Source organism: Monodelphis domestica, chromosome 1 (genome assembly GCF_027887165.1).
Source record: "Monodelphis domestica isolate mMonDom1 chromosome 1, mMonDom1.pri, whole genome shotgun sequence".
NCBI classification, from domain to species: Eukaryota; Metazoa; Chordata; class Mammalia; order Didelphimorphia; family Didelphidae; genus Monodelphis; species Monodelphis domestica.
This window is the reverse complement of record NC_077227.1, coordinates 303105867-303128593: the sequence shown is the minus strand read 5'-3', so window position 1 is coordinate 303128593 and position 22727 is coordinate 303105867. Positions and strand designations below refer to the sequence as shown.

Sequence of the window (22727 nt, the reverse complement as noted above, 5' to 3'; positions counted from 1 at the left end):
TGCTATTATCAAACTTTCAGACAATATAAAGCTGAAAGGGATAGCTTTATAAAATAAATGATGGAATCAGGATCCGAAAAGATCTTTACAGGCTAGGACACTGAGCTACATTTAGTAAGATTAAATTCAGTAGGAATAAATGTCTCGCACTTGGATTTTAAAAGCCAATTTCACAAGAAGATGAAGAAGGCATTAATAGAAGGAAGTTGTTTTGAAAAAAAAATCTGAATATTTTGGTGAACTTGCATGTAAGCTCAATATGATTTAGTATTGTGATGTTGAAGTCGAAAAATCTAATGCTAAATTGGGCTGCATTAAAAGATAGAGGGAGATGATAGTTTCACTATGTACTCACCTGCTGTACAATATTCAGATCTGGGTACCACAATTCAAGAAAGACATTGGTAATGTGGAAAGTACCCAGAGAAATGCAACCATCACATCAATCATTAAAGTGATTTTCCCAAAGCACAAGTCCAATCATGTTACTGCCTTACTTAATAAATGTGAGTGGCTCTCTATTGCATCCACAATCCTCTGCTTGGCATTCAAGCCTTTTCATAAACTACCCCCCTCTTACCTTTCCAATATTTTTACACCATTAGACAACCAGAACATAAAATGTTTTTTTGCTTCAGACATAACTGAAGGCTTTGTGAAATGGATACTGACATTTCCATTATTAAAGAAAAAGCACCCACTGAAGCAGCCTCTTGACTTCTCAGACCTGATGGATTTATTACTCTAAGCAGGATGTAATTATAGTCTTTGTGGAGAAAAAGGGTCACAAGGGAAAGTGTTGGCATTCAAAACAACTAGAACCCAAACCATGAATATTTATTCTTTTTCAAAATATAACAAATATAAGTTAATAAGCCCTCTTTTATAACCCTCTGATTGTGTCAGGCACAGATCATTTTGATTGCTGATACCCAAGGTTAGGATGGCTGAGCAGCAGTATCACAACTCCTCACATTTCGGTCTGCAGAAATTTCAGTCAGGTTCCATCTTAAGGCTTTCACTGATTCCCCTGAAAGTCTACACCGTTCTTGTCTAAATCCCTCCCTTGCACTTATATTTTACTTTGTATCGTGAATGTTTTATGCTCCCAAGTAGAAATTTTTTACTTCTTAACAATAGGAACCATCTTTGTACACTGAGCAATTGCTTTCAGTGCCTTGCACACAGTAATTACTCAATTACTTGAAGGAATGAATTCCTCGTCAACAAGCATTTATTGATCACTTACTAGTAAGGCAAGATTCTTGTCAAGATAAGATTCTTGTCAACACTGTGCATGGGATCCAGCACTGGAGGGAATCAAAAGACCCAGGCTTTGCCTCAGCTCTATGTTAACTGTGAGCAAGTTAATGAAATTCACTGACTTAATTTTCTTATTTCTGAAGTGGAGATAATAATCTCTTTCCATTGGCTTTGTAAGGTGGCAGTTAAAATCACATTTTAAAAATGGATATGCACTTTGAAAGTTGTAAAGTATTATATAATTAGATGGGACTGTATCATTATTATTAAAGGTAAGAAAGGCAAATGTAACAACAAGCATATGCTGTCAAATAAATAAATATAAAAGTTCAGTGAGAGGAGATGACCAATAATTATAATAATCAATATTTATAAAGAATTTTAAAGTCTACAAATTTCAACTGAATCTTGCAGGTAGGTAATACATATATTACCCTTTTCACTCCCTTCTAGTTCTTAGTTCTTCCTAGTGCCTACAATGGGAAAACTTCACTCCAAAGAAAAACCTATTAAGTCATTGTCCCCAGACTAAACTCTCAGCTTAAGAGTAAAAGAAAAAAGGCAAGATACTATGTCCTCAGACCAGGTGGAGTTATTTAAATTTTAATGGCTGAATGTTCCAATTTAAAAAAAAAAAGAAGGAAGTAACATGATATTCTTATAGACAGATATTTTTAATCTAATGGCACAAAGTCTTAGAATATGATTGTGAGCCCCTTATTCCCTGTTCTTCGTTGCTGCGTTTTCTTCACTTGCAGGCAAAAATGGCTCTATTAAAACTTTTATTCACAAATTGAAATATATATCTATTTTTCAACTGCCAATCAAGGCTAGGAGGCTAGACCACCTCAACATTGGAGACATCTCTTGCCAATGTACATACCTTGTTATATGCAGAGAGCGCAAGCACTCTCGTCTTCCCCTTCCTGATTCCTACCTGACTTTTACAACACAGTTCTAAAGCTGCCATATTCTCTAAGAAACCAGCTCTGATCCTCCTACCAGCCAAGGCTTCACATAGCACTTTGTTTGCCCTATCTTCCTAGTATTTATTATGTAATATTATACAACAGTGTAGATTTAGATCTGGGAGAGCCCCCTTACTCTGCAGACAACGAAATTGTGGCCCAGAGAACTGGAGCGAATTCTTAAGGTCATACAATATGGGCAGTAAGTAGCAGAGTCAGTATTTCTTTCTCTTTATCTCCAAGTTAAGAAGCATTTAAAAAAACTTTTTAAACCCCCCTACCATCCACTTAGAATCAATACTCTGTGTTGAGTCCAAAGCAGAAGAATAGTAAGTAACAGGCAATGTGTGTTAAGTGACAAGCCCAGGGTCATATAGCTAGGATGTGTCTGAGGTCATATTTGAACCCAGGACTTCTTTCAACAAACATTTATTAAGAGCTTATGTTCTCTTGGGCATTGTGCTAAGGGTTGAGGAAGTTAATAAAGGTCAAAGATACCTCCTGTCCTTGAGTTTACATTAAAAAAAAAAAGATTTCTACCTGAGCCTTCTTCATAACTCTGAATTTAGCTCTTTCCCTTGTAACATGGTTTTGTATATTTTCCTCTAGGTGTATCCTACTAATATGTAATGATAAGCAGTAAAAAACAATGGGGTTTTAGTGGTTGTAACATGAGGAAGAAGCTACCTTAAGGTTTGAACCCATTATTCTCATGCGCTCTTCCAGATACTTATAGGTGTCCTGATATGCTTTTTCTCCAGAAAAATCTAAAGCAATCTTTCTTGCTCTTCCAATCCCCCATTCCAATCAATTTTCCTAATAATTCTTACATATAACCTTATATACAACTGGAGTCAGGAGGATTGCTCCTCTGACTAGTTAAAGAAAGGTATCCAAAACTAGAGAGAAAGAGTTCTGATAGGTTGTGATTGTTATAAGAGTCCACAGTATATGAAGAGAGGCAAAATTAGTCCTGCAGGAACTTCAGTCCAGAATTTCCTGCTTAGGACAAATAAATGAACCAACCTAGTCAACAAGATAAGAAATGTGATAAGTTTTTTTCAGTTCATCTCCTAAAAAGTCTTAGGGGAAATCATACCATTGCTGATAAACAAACAAAGGCTTGTATTCCCTCAAGATGTTCAGAAGATGAAATCATGCATATCTGAACAGATGACTTTTAGCCTACCTTTCTCTTCAAAGGTCACTCAACTTTGGGTAATCTGATTGTTTTACATGACTAAATCTGCCTGCTACTCATATCTCATCTCTACTCTCTGCTGACTGGATCCTATGAGTGGAGGGCAGGATCATGGGCTCCTTTGTCTCCATTAAAAAAAACAACAACACAGTCTTCACCCCTTTTCCTAATGGTTACTGCTTTTGGACTTTTCTCTGAACTTTTCTATCATGCCTTCATAAGATTTCCCCTTCCTTCCTTGCTTTTCAGTTTTCTTTTGTGAATTGTCTTCTTCCATCAGCAACTGTAATTGTATCACCATTGCATAGCAAGCTTAATAAATGTTTACTGATTATTATCATCCCTATTTTGCAGATGAGGCACCTATAGACCAGAGAGATAAACAACTTGACTTCAGTCACGTAGGTAATTAAAGTTCTGGGCAGGATGAGAATTCAAGTCTAACTTTGGGTGTTGCACTAAAATTGGTGCTTCCTGGGATGCTCCTCAGACTACTATAGGAAACAAAAGTGATAAAGGAAGTGGAATAAAGATTACGCCTTGCAGAAAAGATAAGACTTAGATGGGGCAAGAAGGGCATATTTATAGATTACTACATGAAAGTAGAGATCTTGAATAGTCTGGGATAGCTAAAGAGGAGATAGGTTGATGAAGGAAAATAGGGGGAGGTAAGACTGGAGAATTGGAGGCCAAATTTTAGAAAGAATGTTAGTCCTCTCAAGAACTCGAACTGGGTGATAGTATATATTGAATTTCTGTAGGCCAGAAGCTGAACAGAAATAATGCTGCTGGAGAAGTAAGCAAAGGGCTGCTAAATGCTTAGCAAGGAAAAAATGGTTTGAACCAAAAACTTACATAAGATATAGTGTCAGAAACACTGTCAGCTTGATGCTTCCTTGTCTTTTCAGGCACGTCCATCTGCTTGGAACAAGGCAGTAATCAGAAAATGTCCAAAATGGAGCAATTAATATTAAAATATATTATTTTCCTGATTAAAGTCATATCTTGTACTAATAGGAAAAAAATCACAGAAAGAGTAAGAAAAATGGGGATTAGAAATTTGGGAGAGAAGGCTACCTTGAACTAGCTAAATTCAAAAAGGTATTTGGGACATATATTTGTGCAATAGGTTGGGAATAATAAGCCCATAAGAAGTCACAGACATCTATTTAAATATGATACAATAATTTATTTTATGATCTATATTTACTTGGACTTTAGGGTAGAAAGGAGGTTTATGGCTGTAGTTTCTGCTTATTTTATTATTAAACATACAAATTAATTTTTCCTAGATATCATTTACTTACTGGACTTGGTGGTTCCTTATGACTTCTGATACTGTGGATGCTTCCAATTTCTGTTTGAGAACTGGAGTGTGATAAACCTTCAAAATAGGGCCTAAAAATTTCAGATATAGAAATATTAATCTTAATTACTCAGAATTTCATTTAAAAAATTCAAAAAAATCTCATTTGCTCTCAGAAAATAAAAAGCTCAATTTAATGGAAAATTGTTGGAAGTTGTAAAGTTAACTAGAATTAGGAGGATTTCAAGTCTGACAGCCCAGAAAAAAACAAACTCATGACTGTAATACTATTATAAGTTCTACTTAGTAAGACTATGCAATACTCATATGATTTAGTGTCAACTAAACGAATACATGGGAAAGGCTACTATAAACTGCTTAATAGAATTATTCATGAACATCCTGTCCAATATAGTTATGTTTATAGGATAAGAAAGAAAAAAGAGGATGAGACCTAACAACCAATTTCAAAGGAATAAAAGAATATTTTGACACATTTCTTATCTTAGCTCAATATATAGGGATGATGAATCTGGCCAGGTTGTTACTTAACCTCTATCAAATTTCCTACCTTAATTTTGGTTTAGGTGTACTAAGGACACTATCATCATCTTCCATTTCAGGACCACTGTCACTTGGATTCTCTATATCTAGAGTATCATACAGAAGGTCCAAGTCCTCTTCAACTTCTGGAACATGCTCTCCTGGGTCTTGCTCTGAGTCTAGCACCTATATTTAGGATAGAAAAAGAATTTTTTAAAAGGTCAGGTATCATGGGAACAATAAGAAATGTGAGGGATATGCCTGTAACTTGAACCAAAACAGGCTTTCAATTCTCACTGTTGACTTGGTTTTCAGAAAATAATGCCAAAAATTCCAGAGAGGAAATCTCTCTATGCAAACAATCCAGATCAACACAATTTCAAATGTTTTTTGAAGTAATTCAATGTAAGCCTATCAAAGCATTAAAGACAAGAGAGGGACAGTTACCTAATGAAGAAAGAAGATTGGGTGTAAGGGAAAAGGGAAGAATTATTATTTCCGAATGAATGAAATTAAAACATTTTTTTAGTCTTAAGTTATTTTTAAAATGAATTCTCTCTATGGAAACCTTTCAATGAAAAACATTAAACATGATTAATAAAATTTCCTTTCATCTATTTCACTTCATAAAAATGAAAAATCACAATTAGCCAAATTTCCCAAATGAAATCATAACAGAATATGAAGAGAACATCACTTACATGAAAAAATTTTCACATTTCTTAATTAAAAATATTTTCAAATTTAATCTTATTTAACATTCTTTTTTGATTGAATTCCAAATTATTTCCTTCCCTCCCTTACCCTCCAAAACCCACTGAGAAGGTAAGCAATATATCAATTACCCACATAAAATAATGTAAAACATATTTTCATATTAGCAATTTTACAAAAAGAAAGAAAGGTAAAAGATTTTCAAAAATAGGAAATTATATTTCAATTTGCACTCCCAAGTTTTTCAGCTGTTTCTGGAGACAGAATATTTTCATCATGAGTCATTTGTTAATTGTCTTAGATCAGAGTAGTCAGGTCTTCCACTGATCATCATTATAACATTCTTGTTACAATCATCTCCAAGCTCTTCTCACTTAACTTTCCAACAGTACATATAGACTATTTCTGTAGAAACCACTCCCTTTATCATTTCTTATAATACTTCAATAGTTTATAGTGTGCCACAATTTATTCAGCCATTTGCCAACTAATTAGCATCCCTCAATTTCCAAGTCTTTAACAGCACAAAAAGAGCTGCTAAAATATTTTTATACATTTACAGTAGACAGTAGATCCCTTTCCCTTGATCTCTTTGGGATATAAATCTAGTAATGGTATTGATAAGTCAAAGTTCTTGAGCCTTATGGGTATATTTTCCAAAATGGCTGGACTACTTTACAACTTTATATTCTTTCTTTAGTGGACCTATTTTCCCCTCATCTCTCCCGAATTTGTTGTTTCTTACAGGTGTATGTTGTTTCTTATGAGATGGTAATTCAGAGATGTTTTAATGTACATTTCTTTAATCAATGATAATTTAGAGCATTTTTTCCCCATATGATGATGGATAGCATTGATTTGTTCTGAAAACTGATAAATGTTCAAAGGACATTAACAGGCAATGTGGGAGTTGCTCTAATTTTTATAAACTTGACCCAGTTATATACTCGGCATATGAGAGAAAAGATGCCTTTATCAGTGAAACTAGCTGTAAACATTTTTTACATTATCTCATTGACTATTGTACCTTTTAGCAAAATGTAGTTTTCCTGACTATTTTTGTTTTTGCTTTTTCTGCGATCATGATTTGCTTATCCTTTTAATTTCAGTTGAAGCATATCAGATTATACTCTAATTCTCTATTTTAATTGTGTATCTCTCTGTTTCAAGTGTGCATCCTATGAACAACATATTGTTGGATTCAGGTTTCTAATTTATTCTGCTACCTGCTACCACTGTATTGGTGAAGGTGAGTTCATTCCATTCACAATCATTTACGATTACTATGTATTTCTACCCTCACCATATTCTTGTTTTTTTTCTATTTATTCTGTCTCTCCTCAAAACCCCTTCCTTCCTTAATCTGTACTCCATTTTAACATCCTCATCTTCTTATCCCCTTCCCCTCCTATTACATTTCTATACACAAGTCTGTGTATACATACATACATACATATATATATATATATATATATATATATATATATATATATATATAATTCTGTCCTTGAACTGACTACAATGAGTATCTGCCACTCCAACTTCCATCTTCTATTATAAAAGCTCTTCCTTGTGCTTCTTTTATATTAGAGATTTTTGCCCTGATCTACCTCTCCCTGTTCCCAGTATATTCATTTTCCTCACCCCTCCCATTTTTTTGAGATCAATTCAACATAAATCATACTCATTTCTTAGAATACACAAATTCCTTTTAGAAGTTACATGTTATCATCTTCCCTGTGTAAACCTCAAAATTTCTTAGACTTATAAATGTTGGAAATTTCACCATTGGGAAATTTCATACTTGAAAAATTTCCTATTGATAGTGGGTCTTGACTATTGGAAATGTGAACCCCATTGGCATGGGAGGTTCCTTCTCTTTCCTTCTTAAGATTACTTTAGGACAGAAACCTTTTGCTGAACAATGGAAAGGACTTTGACCTATGCTTAAGCATAGAACAGGAATTTCTTTGAGTCATGATTGATTTTAGAATTGATACAATGGAGATACTTGGAATCAATCTCCACCCTATTCAGTCCTAACAGGACTGAGTAAGGGCTGCAGCCTAGATCAAAATTTAATTATTTCAATCTCTACACTACTCAGGTTAACAGGATTTAGAAAGGGCTGTAGCAAAGGATCAAAGATTTAATTATTTGAAAATATGACCTTCAACAGACATGTGCAAAGCCAGAAGACCTCTGGGCGGTCCTGGGTTAAGCTAGAGCCTCCATTGGCACAGGGAAATTGATGGACAGGTGATTGGTAGATGTGAGGACTGAGGGGAGGGAACTTGGATGGTTTCCTTAAGGATAGGGGGGGGCTGAAGACTCGAGGTGGTGGTTGAGGAGTTTGTCTGAGTGGTGGGAGTGTGCTCTGAGAAGCTTGCTCTGAAGGAAGCTGAAGGTGGGGGCCTCTGAGACTGTTTCTCTATTTTGGTCACGTGAGTAATAGGGACTGATCTCTTTTCTTTGCCCCAGCTATCTAAGGGCTTGGGCCTTTTGGCCCAGCCTAAACAGAAGGGGTATTTAAGCCCTATTCCCTTCTCTCCCTTTTTCTCTCTCTCTATCTCTAATTCCTTTCTTCCTCCTATTGTAATTAAACTCCATAAAAGATTGACTGCTGACTTGAGTTTTCATTTAGGAATTACATAGCTGAATTCCTTGGCGACCTTAAATTAATATATATATATCAGTCTTTTAAAGTGATTTCCTTGTCACATTGTGGCTGACCACACGGGAGTCTAAAGAATCCTCTCAATAAACTTTTGAAATTCCTTGCCTTTTTACTATACCCTCTCACACTTAGTCCCTTTTTTTTAAACAAAAAACTTGGCTTAAAGACACAGCTGCTAGAACACGTGAGTATAAAAAAATTTTTTTTTCTCTTCTCTTTTCTCCTTAAGTTAAATTGGAATCAGCAGTTTTTTTCTTTTTCTTCCCTTTAATCTTAAGGGACAGCTGGGTAGCTTAGCGGATTGAGAGCCAGCCCTAGAGACAGAAGGTCCTGGGTTCAAATCGGACCTTGGATACTTCCCAGCTGTGTGACCCTGATAGACAGAAAACAGCTGTTTTAAATCTCAGCAACAGGACTCTAAAGTCCTGGCTGGAAGAGCTGTTTCTAAATATCCTTTCCCTTAAGGAACAACTTCCTGGATAAAAAAAAAAAAACCCTGTGGAAAGTTTGTTGCTTTGCCCTGCTCCCCACGTGTTTTGTGAAATTACAAAATATATATATATATATATATATATATATAAATGAGTACTACATTCTTTGACAATTATATGGCAGCTGAAGAAGTAGGGGCATTGAGGAATGCAGGATACCAAATTTTTATATTAATAGGTACTGTCATTTTTGTAATCTTCAATACTATATTTAGAGATGATAAAATAAGAAAAATTGAGGATAAAATGCAAGCCCAATTAGAAGATCTAAAAAGTTTCTTACAGGATCAATTGGCAAACAACCACTCTACCAGAAACAGACCTGTTTCTGAACCTTTGAATGAGGAAATTTCCTTCCCTGAAATAGAGATGGAAAACACCTTCCCTATAGCCCAGTTAACAGACTGCTTCTCTCGTGTAGTGCAAATCTTGTCTGAATTTAATCCCCAAAACCCTTCCCCTGCAATCCCAGCTTCTCATGTTCCTTCTCCTACAGAAAACCAAATTCCAATGCAAGGGAGATCTTGTCCTCCTAGAGAAACCTGTCCTTGTCAAACTGACCCACAGGTGCAAAATTCAACTAGAGGCCTGTTTCCTCTAAGAGAAGTACCTGAAATAGGACAGAATGGGGATGTGGTGACTTTAAGACATAGGATACCGTTTACTCCCCAAGAAATAAATGAATTTACACGAAATATCCCCACATATGAACAAGATCCTTTTATAGTAACAAAAAAGATGGGAGACATATTTTTTCAGTATAATCCTTCTTATAAGGACGTTGAGAACTTACTACAGGCTTTTTTAAGTGAACGTGAAAAAAATAAAATAATTGCTCATGTCAACAAAACCCGGGGGCGTAATGCAGCACATTGGCCATCTCAGGATCCCGAATGGGACTATAACAATCCTGAGGATTATCTACAACTATACCGTTGTAGAGAGGCCATCCTCACGGCTATGAAGGAATGTGCAGACAGTACAGATAAGTGGATGGAACTGGAAAAAATTAAGCAAAAGGAAGAAGAAACACCCTCCAGATTTATGGACAGAATTATCGAGTTTGGGGACAGATACTTAGATTGGGACTTAACTAAAGAGAGTAGTTTAAGACAAGTTAGAAGAATCTTTGTAAACAATTCTTGCAAAGCAATTAAGAATTATTTTAGAACACAATGCCTAAGATGGTCAGATATGGACCTTGAAGAATTGCGAAAAACAGCTATATATGTTTTAAAGGGAAACAAGGAAAAGGAGGAAGAAAATAATGATGACATAGAGGAAATAAAGAAAAAATCAGATATTTAATAGATAGGATGACTAAATTAGAAAGTGGGCATGATAATGAACCAACGACAATTGCCCCTCTCCAGAAATCCAATTATCAATCCATTACTTGCCACTTCTGTGGGAAGAAGGGCCACAATATGATGGAATGTAGAACCTTTCTTAAGATGTTTGGAAGGAATACACAGTTTAATAATAGTTTTAGAAATAATAACTATAGAAATGATGATAATGGTTATAGAAACCAGAATTCTAGAAATTATAATAATGACTATGGAAATAACTATAATGAATATAGAAATAAGAACTTTAGAAACCAGAATTATAGAAATAGGAATTGGGAAATTAATGACAATGTTCCAATTAAAGAAAATTATAATGATAATGAACAACAACAATATATGAGAAATGGAGCTCGTCCAAAAAATACTCGAGGTACTAATGACCCTCAGAGAGGTGCCCTTCAGGGGGGTGCGAAAGGAATATCCCAAACACAATGATGGTGTCCGGGGGGGGCTGGGGCACAGGAATCAGAGGATACAACCTTTGATTTCCCGGACCCTGATGTCCTACTACCCGTTGTCCCTATCCACTGCCCTCCCCATACTAAAGAACCCTATGTTACCTTAAAGGTGGGTAACACCTATTATGATTGTCTATTAGACACCGGAGCTTCCTGGTCTGTATTAAAGAGAACACCTGATTTACAATGTTATTCTATTGGCTCAGAGAATGTAATGGGAGTATCAGGAATAACCCAAAGAGTTAAAAGACTTCCTCCTAGAATGGTGTCTGTAGGACCCCTAGAGGTACAACACTCCTTCCTTTTGATGCCTGACTCCCCTTTAAATTTGCTGGGGAGGGACCTTCTATGCAAACTCAGAGCCACAATAACCTGCTCCCCAGATGGCTCATTATCATTAGAAGTACCAGAGGAATCTTTAAATTTACTCCCTGTACTTCTCTCGGAAAACCAGGAGGCAAAAGAGCCTTCCATTTTTGAAATACCTAAAGATATACCGGAGTCTCTTTGGGCCACATCTTCTTCTGATGTAGGCTTACTTAAATTTGCTGTTCCTGTGCAGATAAAAACTAAATCTAGCCCACCTCCTTCTATCCCTCAGTATCCCCTCTCAAAGGAGGCAATTGAGGGTATTACACCAGTTATTAACTCATTAATAGAACAGGGAATAATAATGCCTTGCAAATCTGAATACAACACGCCCATCCTGCCAATTAAAAAACCAAAAAAAGGGCCCGATGGCAAGCACATCTATAGATTTGTACAGGATCTAAGAGCAGTGAATAATCACGTTATAAAGAGACACTCCGTAGTTTCTAACATACATACTATTATTTCATCTATTCCTAGCACAGCTACATACTTTACAGTAGTAGACTTGTGTTCAGCTTTCTTTTCCATACCAATACATGAAAACTCCAGGCATATTTTTGCTTTCACCTGGAAGGGCTCACAATATACCTGGTGTTGGCTGCCACAGGGTTATGTCGAAAGTCCGAGCTTATTTGAGCAAATTTTGAGCCAAGACACAGACAATATAACATTTAAAAATAGCAAATTAATCAAATATTTAGATGATCTACTCTTGGCTTCAACAGATGCAAAAACATGTCAAGAAGATAGCAAACACCTTCTTTTGGAATTGCACAAAAGAGGACATAAAATCTCTAAGGATAAATTGCAATGGTGTCTCCAAAAAGTAGAATATTTGGGATTCATCTTGACTGCGGGTGCTCGTTATATTTCTCCAAAACCAATTGAGAACATTCAAAAATTGAGTGCTCCTACCACTAAGAAACAGCTGAGAGCAATTTTAGGAGCAACAGGGTTTTGCAGACAATGGACACTTGTCTGCTCTATCAGATCTGAAAAAGGCTATCATGTCTGCCCCTGCTCTAGGCATCCCAGATTACAACAAGCCATTTACTTTATATGTGCATGAGCGAAGAGGAGTAGCCTCTGGTGTGTTAACTCAGACTTTGGGACCTTCTCAGTGCCCAATTGCTTATTATTCTGCCCAACTAGACCCAGTAGCAGCAGGAGCACCACCATGCCTTAGAGGAGTAGCTGCTACAGCCTTACTAGTAACAAAAACCATTAGTTTAGTATTGGGATGTCCATTAACAATAATGTGCCCACATGAGATTTAAGCATTATTGATAAAACATAGAACACAGGCATTCTCGGATCAGAGAATTACAAGGTATGAAATAACCTTATTAAATAGTGAAAATATTACCTTGAAACGCTGTTCAACTCTTAACCCTGCCACCTTGCTTCCAGATTTACCTACTTCAGGAGAACCATTACATAACTGTGAAACATTAGTGTCCATGGCAGAAAAGCCTCGAGATAATCTCTTGGACACTCCCTTAGACAATGCAGATCTGATTTTATTTACCGATGGTTCCTCTTTTATGAGGGATGGCATACATTACACTGGAGCTGCCGTAGTCTCAAAATTTGCCACTGAATGGTCAGCTTCACTACCTTCTAACATTAGCGCTCAAGGAGCAGAACTCATAGCTCTAAAACAAGCTTGTATAATTGCCAAGGATAAAAAGGCAACAATTTATACGGATTCTAGATATGCTTTCGGCATTTGTCACTCAGTCGGGATGTTATGGCTCCAAAGAGGATTTTTAACCTCAGCTGGAAAATCCATAGCTAATGCAGAAATTATTAATGAAGTTCTTTCTGCTCTCAAACTGCCTAAAGCCCTAGCTGTAGTTCACTGCTCTGCCCATACAGGTGGCTCTGACCCTGTCTCTAGAGGAAATGACCGATCAGATGCAGCTGCAAAACTAGCAGCCATAGAAGGACCTGGATTAATTTTAACATTAACAACCACTGATAATTTAAATTTATCACTTTCCTATAATGAAAAGGAAGTGGAAAAATGGAAACAAAAATTTAAAGCAAAACAAATTAATGGAGTATGGGTGTCATCTGAAGGAAAACCCCTGCTCCCTAGAAGTTTCTATCACCAAATTTGCCAATCTATTCATAAAAATGGTCATTTTGGCACCCAGGGCATCGTGGACTCTGTCAAGAGAGTATGGATAGCCCCTGGTATAACTACTATAGCCTCTAAAGTATGTTCGGCCTGCCCTATCTGTCAGGCATATAACCAACATGCATATCGTGGAAAAGCCTTTGGGGGACGTCCTCTGGCTTACACACCTTTTGAACATCTACAGATAGATTTCATAACAATGCCAAAGGCTGGACGTTATAAATTTTGTCTAGTAATTGTAGATCAACTAACCAGATGGCCGGAAGCATTTCCTACGACCCGAGCCACAGCAGATTTTGTTGCAAAGATACTTTTAAAAGAAATTATTCCTCGTTTTGGCCTACCAGCACGTATCGACTCCGATAGAGGGAGTCATTTTACCGATTCTGTCTTAAATCAAATATATTCTTGCTTGGGGATAACTCCAAAATTCCATGTTCCATATCACCCCCAGAGCTCAGGCCAAGTGGAGAGGATGAATAAAGAACTTAAGACTATGATTGGCAAATTATGCACTGAGACCCATTTAAAATGGCCTGAAATTCTCCCTCTGGCCCTATTTTATCTTAGAAGCAGGCCTAGAGGAGACTTACATATTTCACCATTTGAGATGCTTTTTGGACATCCGCCTATACAGGCTAAGCCTTTCTCCCCGGCTTATACATCGCTATTAGGGGGAGATATTACTATTGCTTCCTATATACAGGAGTTACAGCACAAACTACGTGAACTTCATGAATCCGGAGCTGCAGTACAAGCTGGACCATTAGAGTTTTCTCTACATGACCTGAACCCAGGAGATAAAGTTTATATCAAGAATTTCAAGCGAACTGGAGCAACTCAACCTTCATGGGAAGGACCATTCCAAATATTATTAACTACTCCAACATCTATAAAGATTGGAGAAAGGGACTCTTGGATTCACTGCTCACATGTGAAGAAAGCATCTTCTGCTCAGACTGATTGACTCTATCCTATCATATGAATTGTGACTCTATCTTATCATAAGAATTGGAGATAATAATCCATAGACAAATGGATGCTGTTTTTTTTCAAGAATATATTGAATTACTGATTTTTTCTTATTTTTTCTTATTTCTTTTCTTTTATTTTTTGATCAGAATATTTGATTTTTTTTTCTCATTTTTTGTACTGAAGGTACACATAATTAATATTAATATTATTTTTCCCTGCAGTAATACAAGTTAATATATATACTCTTGCTATAATATCAATATATGCCTAAAAGCTTTAAACTATGGGAACCTGTCATTTATTGATAAAATATTATAGGACTGTGATTAATGTTTGTGTCTGATTCCAGGAAAAGGGATAAAAACAAGGAGCACAGACTAAACCTGAATAGTGCCAATAGAGCACACAAGAAATATTAAAGTGAGACTCGAGGTTGCGATGCTTAACTTATGTTTAAGTCGTAGGACTTCCTTGTATCTACACTCTTTTCGAAGTACTCAAACAAGTACAAAGCTTGACTATCATGCTGGCTCCCTATATCCCTGAGGAAAAAATCAGACAAGGGAATGACATTTCCCCATCAAAATAGAATTCTAATTCTTTCCTTCTTATATTATGGCAACTTCCTGTAGTCTTGGCTACAAATGGCTAAGTGAAATATTACTGCATTCTGTCCTACATACTTGTGGGATAGAAATTACTTTAAACTGGACCTATACAAGGTCTATTTTGAATTTTTCTTATGTTTTTGATTATTTTTCTATTCTTTTGATAATTGACACATACACCACCATAACTGAACATTGCATTCTGAGCTAAACTTGATATTTTTTTAAAAAAATACTTACTTCAAGGGGGATTGTATTTTAATTTAAAATCTAAGAATTTTTGAATTTTTTTTGTTTGAGATTGTATTTTTATAAAAATCCAAGATTTTGTTTAAGATTTTACTTTTATAAAAAAAAAATTCAAAGATTTTGATTCTGTTTGAGAAAAGATCTTCAAGAAAGAAGCTTGAAACTTTTATATCCAGAGAATGAACTGTTGCAGAAAGATGCCGAAACCCTACACTTCATCAAGAAGATCAAGAATGAACTTTGGATGTGATTGATTGGACTGAACTTTTGATTGAACATTTATTGTAACTGTACACATTTATGCCAAAAGGGACTGCCCCTAATTTGGCTTTCTGTCAATGCGCCTAGCAAAACATTGGTTTTGCTTTCTTTTCTTTTCTATTCCCTCTCTCACTATTCTAATTTCTCTTAGAAAATTGAATATTGTGTATATCTTTAGTTAGAAGTGAATTTAGAACTACAAAATGATTATGTTAAATGATCAATGGGGAGACTAGTCTCCCAATGATCATCAGGGGGGATTGTAAACCTCAAAATTTCTTAGACTTATAAATGTTGGAAATTTCACCATTGGGAAATTTCATACTTGAAAAATTTCCTATTGATAGTGGGTCTTGACTATTGGAATGTGAACCCCATTGGCATGGGAGGTTCCTTCTCTTTCCTTCTTTTAGGACAGAAACCTTTTGCTGAACAATGGAAAGGACTTTGACCTATGCTTAAGCATAGAACAGGAATTTCTTTGAGTCATGATTGATTTTAGAATTGATACAATGGAGATACTTGGAATCAATCTCCACCCTATTCAGTCCTAACAGGACTGAGTAAGGGCTGCAGCCTAGATCAAAATTTAATTATTCCAATCTCTACCCTACTCAGGTTAACAGGATTTAGAAAGGGCTGTAGCAAAGGATCAAAGATTTAATTATTTGAAAATATGACCTTCAACAGACATGTGCAAAGCCAGAAGACCTCTGGGCGGTCCTGGGTTAAGCTAGAGCCTCCATTGGCACAGGGAAATTGATGGACAGGTGATTGGTAGATGTGAGGACTGAGGGGAGGGAACTTGGATGGTTTCCTTAAGGATAGGGGGGGCTGAAGACTCGAGGTGGTGGTTGAGGAGTTTGTCTGAGTGGTGGGAGTGTGCTCTGAGAAGCTTGCTCTGAAGGAAGCTGAAGGTGGGGGCCTCTGAGACTGTTTCTCCATTTTGGTCACGTGAGTAATAGGGACTGATCTCTTTTCTTTGCCCCAGCTATCTAAGGGCTTGGGCCTTTTGGCCCAGCCTAAACAGAAGGGGTATTTAAGCCCTATTCCCTTCTCTCCCTTTTTCTCTCTCTCTATCTCTAATTCCTTTCTTCCTCCTATTGTAATTAAACTCCACAAAAGATTGACTGCTGACTTGAGTTTTCATTTAGGAATTACACAGCTGAATTCCTTGGCGACCTTAAATTAATATATATCAGTCTTTTAAAGTGATTTCCTTGTCACACCTGTAAATGTAAAAAGTTTACTGAGTCCTTTATGATTACTCTTTCATGTTTATCTTTTTATGCTTCTCTTGAGTCTTGTGTTTAAATGCCAACTTTTCTATTCAGCTCTAGTCTTTCCATCAGAAATGCTTGACCTTTATTTCATTAAATATCCAATTTCCACTCTGAAACTCAAGATTACACAGTTTTGCCAAGTAGATTATTCTTGGTTGTAGTCTTAGCTCCTTGGCCTCAGGGAATATTATATTCCAAGCTCTCTATTCCTTTAACCTGGAAGCTGCTATATTTTATGTGATTTTGACTGTGGTTCAATGATATACATGCTTCTTTTTGGCTATTTGAAGTATTTTTGCTTTGATCTGGGAGCTCTGGAATTGGTTACACTACTCCTAGAAGTTTTCTTTTTAAGATATCTTTCAGGAGGTGATCAATAGATTATTTCAATGTCTATTTTATCCTCTAAATCATGGCAGTTTTCCTGGGTAATTTTTTGAAATATGATATCTAGGCTTTCTTTTACCAGGGCTTTGTGAAGATGGGATTAACTCTCTCCTGCCCATTTTTTAGATTTTAGCCACCAGGAATGTATACACACCCACTTAATCCTCAAGTGTTAGGGGGGGGTATGGTGGGGAGGTCTATGACCCACATGTGCTAGTGAGTGACAAATCAAAAATGAATGACTGCCCTCTGGGTGGTCTGAAGCAAAGCTAAAGCTGCAATTGGTCCACATAAAAGTGGAAGGCAGGTACAGGAAGTGACACAAAGAACTGCCTTTAAAAATGGCGGTAACTTCCTGTGACGAACTTTTTCTCCTTTGAATTTGGCCTTGGAGGAGCTCTGGCTTGGGACCTCAGACTGCTCTTGGATCTTCTCTTAGAACTGCCATGTGGGCCAAATCCTTTTCCTGACTTTTCTAGGGGTACAAGCCTCTGGAGAGGCCTTTCGTCTTGGAGGAGGCCTTGTGGCAGGAACCCTTGTTTAATTTACCTCTGGGCACCCCTTCGTTGGGGCCTCTGAAGCCCTGCCTGGTTCCAACTGGGCCAAATTCTCTCTCTCTCTCTCTCTCTCTCTCTCTCTCTCCCTCTTTCCCCTTCCTTTGACTCTTTCTATTTTGTAAATAAACTACCATAAAAGCTTTCAGGTGGTCTAATCATTATTAAATTATCTCCTTTTAATCTATTTTCCAGGACAGTCATTTCCCCAATGAAATATTTCATATTGGTTTTGACTCTGTTCAAGGGTATTCAAGAAAGAATACTATCTCTGTTGTGAAGGCTTTCCCAGCCCTTTTCAAGGCTGCTTTTCCGTGTTTGGTGTCGAACTGCCAACTAGCTGTCATCTGTAGCTGAAGCTATAGCATGCACAATAGCCACATTCTAGTAAGCCATCTTAGTAGGCAGGCTAAGTTGAGAGTAACCCATAGGCCTCAAATCTGTCAGTGAGTTAGGTTGGTGGTTAGGTATGTGAAGACTTCCCCTTGTGGAAAGGGTGAATGAGAACATTTGTCCCCAAAGCCATGAAGGCGGTGGAAGAGAGTGATGCGGGATACTTAATAGTTTAGTTAGACACTGAATAAGCCAAGGCCATCCACTGCATCCCAAGGCATCACTAGATGTTTTGACTTTTGTCTTGCCACTGGACTTCAATGACACTGGAAACCTTTGAGACTGACAACTTTGTGCAAACCTGCCTCACTTAAATTAAATTTATACACAAGTAATGTCATTTTGATTCTTTTAGAGTAAAAAGAACAGCCAATTGCTTCTTGAGGTAACTAGGTGATGCAGTAGATAAAAGGCCAGGCCTGGAGTCAGCGAGATTCATTTCCTGAGTTCAAATCAGGCTTCAGATATTTATCAGCTTTGGGTTCCTAGCAAAAGTCACTATTTGTCTTAGTTCCTCATTTGTAAAATGAGCTAGAGTAGGAAATGGCAATGGTATTCCAGGATATTTGCCAAGAAAACCCTAAATGGGTTAGATAGTTAGATATGACGGAAATAATTGAACATGTTTCATGATGTCTCATGGAGTTATTAGCTTCCACTGGTCCAATTCAAAAGCTTAAAAAATTATTTTCTAAGGTGAATTTTTCTACCTTTTTCCATATGAAAAATTCTATTTTTTAGAGTTTTTTTCCTTCAGTGAATTTTTATGTCACTTTTACCATTTCCAATTTTGTATTTCTTCAGTTTTTATGCACCTCTTTTATCAAGCTGTTAATTGCGTTTTCATAATTTTCTTAAATCACTCTCATTTCTTTTCCCAAATTTTTCTCTACCATTCTTATCTCATTAATTCTTTCAGGAATTCTCATTCAGCTTTGGTCCAATTAGCATTTTTGGGTGTGTGCATGTGGCTTTTGGGGTAACTTTTCACATTGTGGCTATCTGAGTTAATGTCTTGATCTTCCCTGCCACCATAGTAGCTTTATATGGTCAAATTAATTTTTTGTTGTTTGCCAATATTCCCCAGCCTATTTCTTGACTTTGAACTTCATGTGAAAGTTGGGATTTGCATATTGCAAGCTTCAAGCTTTTCTGGAGGTCTGTAAGTTTGGTGGTGTAATCCATAGAGAGCTATGGTCCCTGGTATCCTGATGTGTTCTGTGGTCTTGATGCAGCAAAGGTCCCTGGTGCTCTGCAGCCATAAGTGCTAGATCTCTTTGTTTTGGAAACAAGGTCCCTGCTTTGTTGTGACAAACTAACAGCACTTTTCTTCATCCTGAACGGTGACCCATAACTGCGTAGGGCCAGTAGTGTTGCCAATCACTCATCAGCTGTGCCTAGTGGCAGTAAAAGGTCTGTAATCTCTTTCTGAGCCTTTGTACCCCCTCTCACTGTCTCTGGGTCAAGAGTTCCCAAAGCATCTGCATTTGTCTCCATTGTCACTGCTCCCTGATGTTAGGCTTCTCCTGCCTACCTCCTCCTCTCTCTACCCATAATGTCATCTCTTTCTCCCAGTCCTCCACATTTCACTCTCTTAGTATACTTTCCCTCTTCTTGCCTTCTAGCCATTTTAACAAAGTACTCTGTACCTTAGATTCCTTTACTTCACATTGTATATATCTTCTTGAACTAATGATGCTGAGTCTGAGAAAATTAGTTGCTAAGTATTTCCATCCTCTCGGGTCCTCCTACAATGATTAGTGATTATAGAATTCTCAATTACTTTCAGGATCTCTTATAGTTCAGAGAAGGAAGTGGTAGAGGAAGAATAGAATATGTTTAGATCTGTCAGGGGAAGAGTCACACCTAGAAGTTCAAATTCTAGAGTACAGAAACCTAGTAGAGAACAATTGGGTGATTCAGTTGAGGCAGAAATAGGAGTAATACTGTCACCTGAGTATAGTCAAGATATACCTCAACTGAAAAAGGATACAGAGATTACAAACAAGATCACAAGCTGGTGTGGTAAAAATAGCAGGCAAAGAATTCAATCATCCAGACATAATTTGCTGGGATGCTCTCTCTACTAAATTCACTAATGACTCAATAACTTAAAGGCATGTCTTAAAGAAAATGTCCCTTTTCACAAAAGAGAAGAAATAGTGAAATTCTGCTTTTCTAGAACTGAGTGATTAGCAAAGGGGAACTGATTCCTGGAGTGGAAATGATGGGAACTTTGAGGGTAAGTGAAGTTTATGATGAGAGAGGAAAACTGGGTAGAAAAGATAAAAAAGATTACAAGAACAAAAATGGGGAAAAGACAGCAAAGAAAGGAAAAGTCACTCTTTTGAAGATATGAAGAAAAGCATTTCTGATAAAGAGGAATATAAAGAGTAGTTAAAAGAGACCAAAACGGATATCATTGATCAGCACAGATTAAAAAAAAATTCAATTTTATTTTATTTTCAGTTCCAATTTCTCTTCTTCCTCTCTCCCCCTCCCCTTACCTATTGAGAAAGAAAAATAAAACCCATCCCACAGAGTCAGAAAAATTAAATTCCTACATTGGCAGTGTCCAAAATAAATCAGTTCATTGTGTTCTCTGAATCCATTACCTCTCTAAATGGAGATAGGTATCATGTTTCTTCTTGAGTTCTGATATGGTGATTAGTTACATCATGTTGATTAGAGTTTCAAAGTTTTTCTTATAATATTGTTATTAATGTATAAAATATAAAATTTTCTCCTGGTTCTGTTCTTTTGACTTTGTATTCAATAAACGGAACAATATTCCATAATACACATATACCATAATTATTTAATCATTTCCCAATTGATGGGCACACTGTTTCTACTTTTTTGCCACTATGAAAAAAGCTGCTATAAATATTTCTGTATAAATGAGTGCTTTCCCCCTTCCTTTATTTACTTAGAGGTATAGACCTAGTAGTGGCAACAGTCAAAGAGTAAACACGATTTAAAAGCTTTTTCAACATAGTTCCAACTTGCTTTCCAGAATTCAATTAGACTATTGCATAGCTCTACCAACAGTGTATTAATGTTGCTGCTTTGCAACAGACTCTCCATTATCTGTTATTTTCTTTTCTGGGCAACTTTGAACACCAGATGGGTCTAGGTTGATATCTCAGAATTCTTTAATATGCATTTGTCTAATTATTAATTACTTAGGATGTTTTAAATATGGCTATTGATAGCTTAGATTTTTTCCTCTGAAAACTGCCTACTCATATCCTTTGACTATCAAATGAGAAATACTCATTCTTCTAACTTTGAATCATTTCTTTATATATCTTAAAAATGAGATCTTTATCAGAAAAAAAATCTAAAGGTTTTCACCCATTTGCTTACTTCTCATCTAATTTTAGCTACAGTGGTTTTGTTTGTGTAAAAACTTTTTAGTTTTATGTAATCAAAAATGTCCATTTTATCTTCTGTTATTCTTTCTATCTCTTGTTTGGTCATGAATTCTACCTATCCATAAATCTAACAGATAATTTTTTCTATATTCCTCAAATTTACTTATGATTTCATCTTTTATATCTAAATTATATAATCATTTGGAACTTACCATGTTATATGGTATGGTTTACTGGTCTATACCTAATTTTTGCTAGATTTCTTTCTAGTTTTCCCAACAGTTTTTGTCAAATAGTAAGTTTTTACTCAAGAGCTGAACTGTTTGGGTTTATCAAATACTAGTGTTTATTTACTTCTATATATCATGTATCTAATTTGTTCTGCTGATCAACTTCTCTCTTTACTAGTATCAATTTTTTTTCTTTTTTTTGGCCAGTTATGACTTTAGAGTATGGTTTAAGAATTGGTACTGCCACTTCCTTGCCACTATTTTTTTTAATTAATTCTCAATATTCTTGACCTTTTGTTCCTCCAGATTAATTTTATTTTTTTCTAGCTCTAGAAAGTAATTCTTTGGTATGGCACTGAATAAGTAAATTAAATTAGGCAGTATTGTCATTTTTATTATATTGTTTTGGCCCTATCTATAAGCAATTGTTATTTTGCTAATTATTTATATTTGTCTTTGTTTAAGGAGTGTTTTATAATTGTGTTCATATAGTTCCTAAATATGTCTTTGTGGAAAAACTCCCAAATATTACATTCTATACATTTGCAGTTATTTTAAATGGGATTTTTCTATCACTTTCTGCTAGATTTATTTGTCAAGAAATACTGATTACTTTACATCCTACCACTTGGATTAAGTTAAGTGTTTTATAGTTGATTCTACAGTGTTCTGTAAGTAAACCATGTCATCTGCAAAAAAAATGATAATTTTGTTTCCTATTTTTCTATGCTTATTCTTTCAACTTTAGTCTTTATATTTATAGCTAGCACTTTTAGTAAAATATTTAGAAAGAATGGTGATAATGAGCATTTTTGCTCTATCATTGACCTTATTGGATAGTTTTTAGCTTATTCCCATTACAAATGCTGGTTCTTGGTTTTAGATAGATATTATTTTAAGGAAAATTCCATTTATTCCTCTG

The 22727-nt window shown here is 36.1% G+C and overlaps 1 protein-coding gene across 13 annotated transcripts in view; it reads right to left on the bottom strand.

The window, feature by feature from the left end:
* PACS2 (phosphofurin acidic cluster sorting protein 2) overlaps window positions 1-22727 on the bottom strand; it is a 414540-nt gene that overhangs the window by 154341 nt on the left and 237472 nt on the right. For 7 of the 13 annotated variants that reach the window (XM_007473321.3, XM_056821221.1, XM_016422767.2 and 4 more), the window contains 3 exons: window positions 5310-5467; window positions 4740-4830; window positions 4288-4353 (listed from right to left, as the gene is read on the bottom strand). In XM_007473321.3, the coding sequence (XP_007473383.1) occupies window positions 4288-4353; window positions 4740-4830; window positions 5310-5467 (315 nt within the window). The remainder of the gene's footprint in view (window positions 1-4287; window positions 4354-4739; window positions 4831-5309; window positions 5468-22727) is intronic. The other 6 variants (XM_007473322.3, XM_056821215.1, XM_056821236.1 and 3 more) reach the window with 1 other exon arrangement.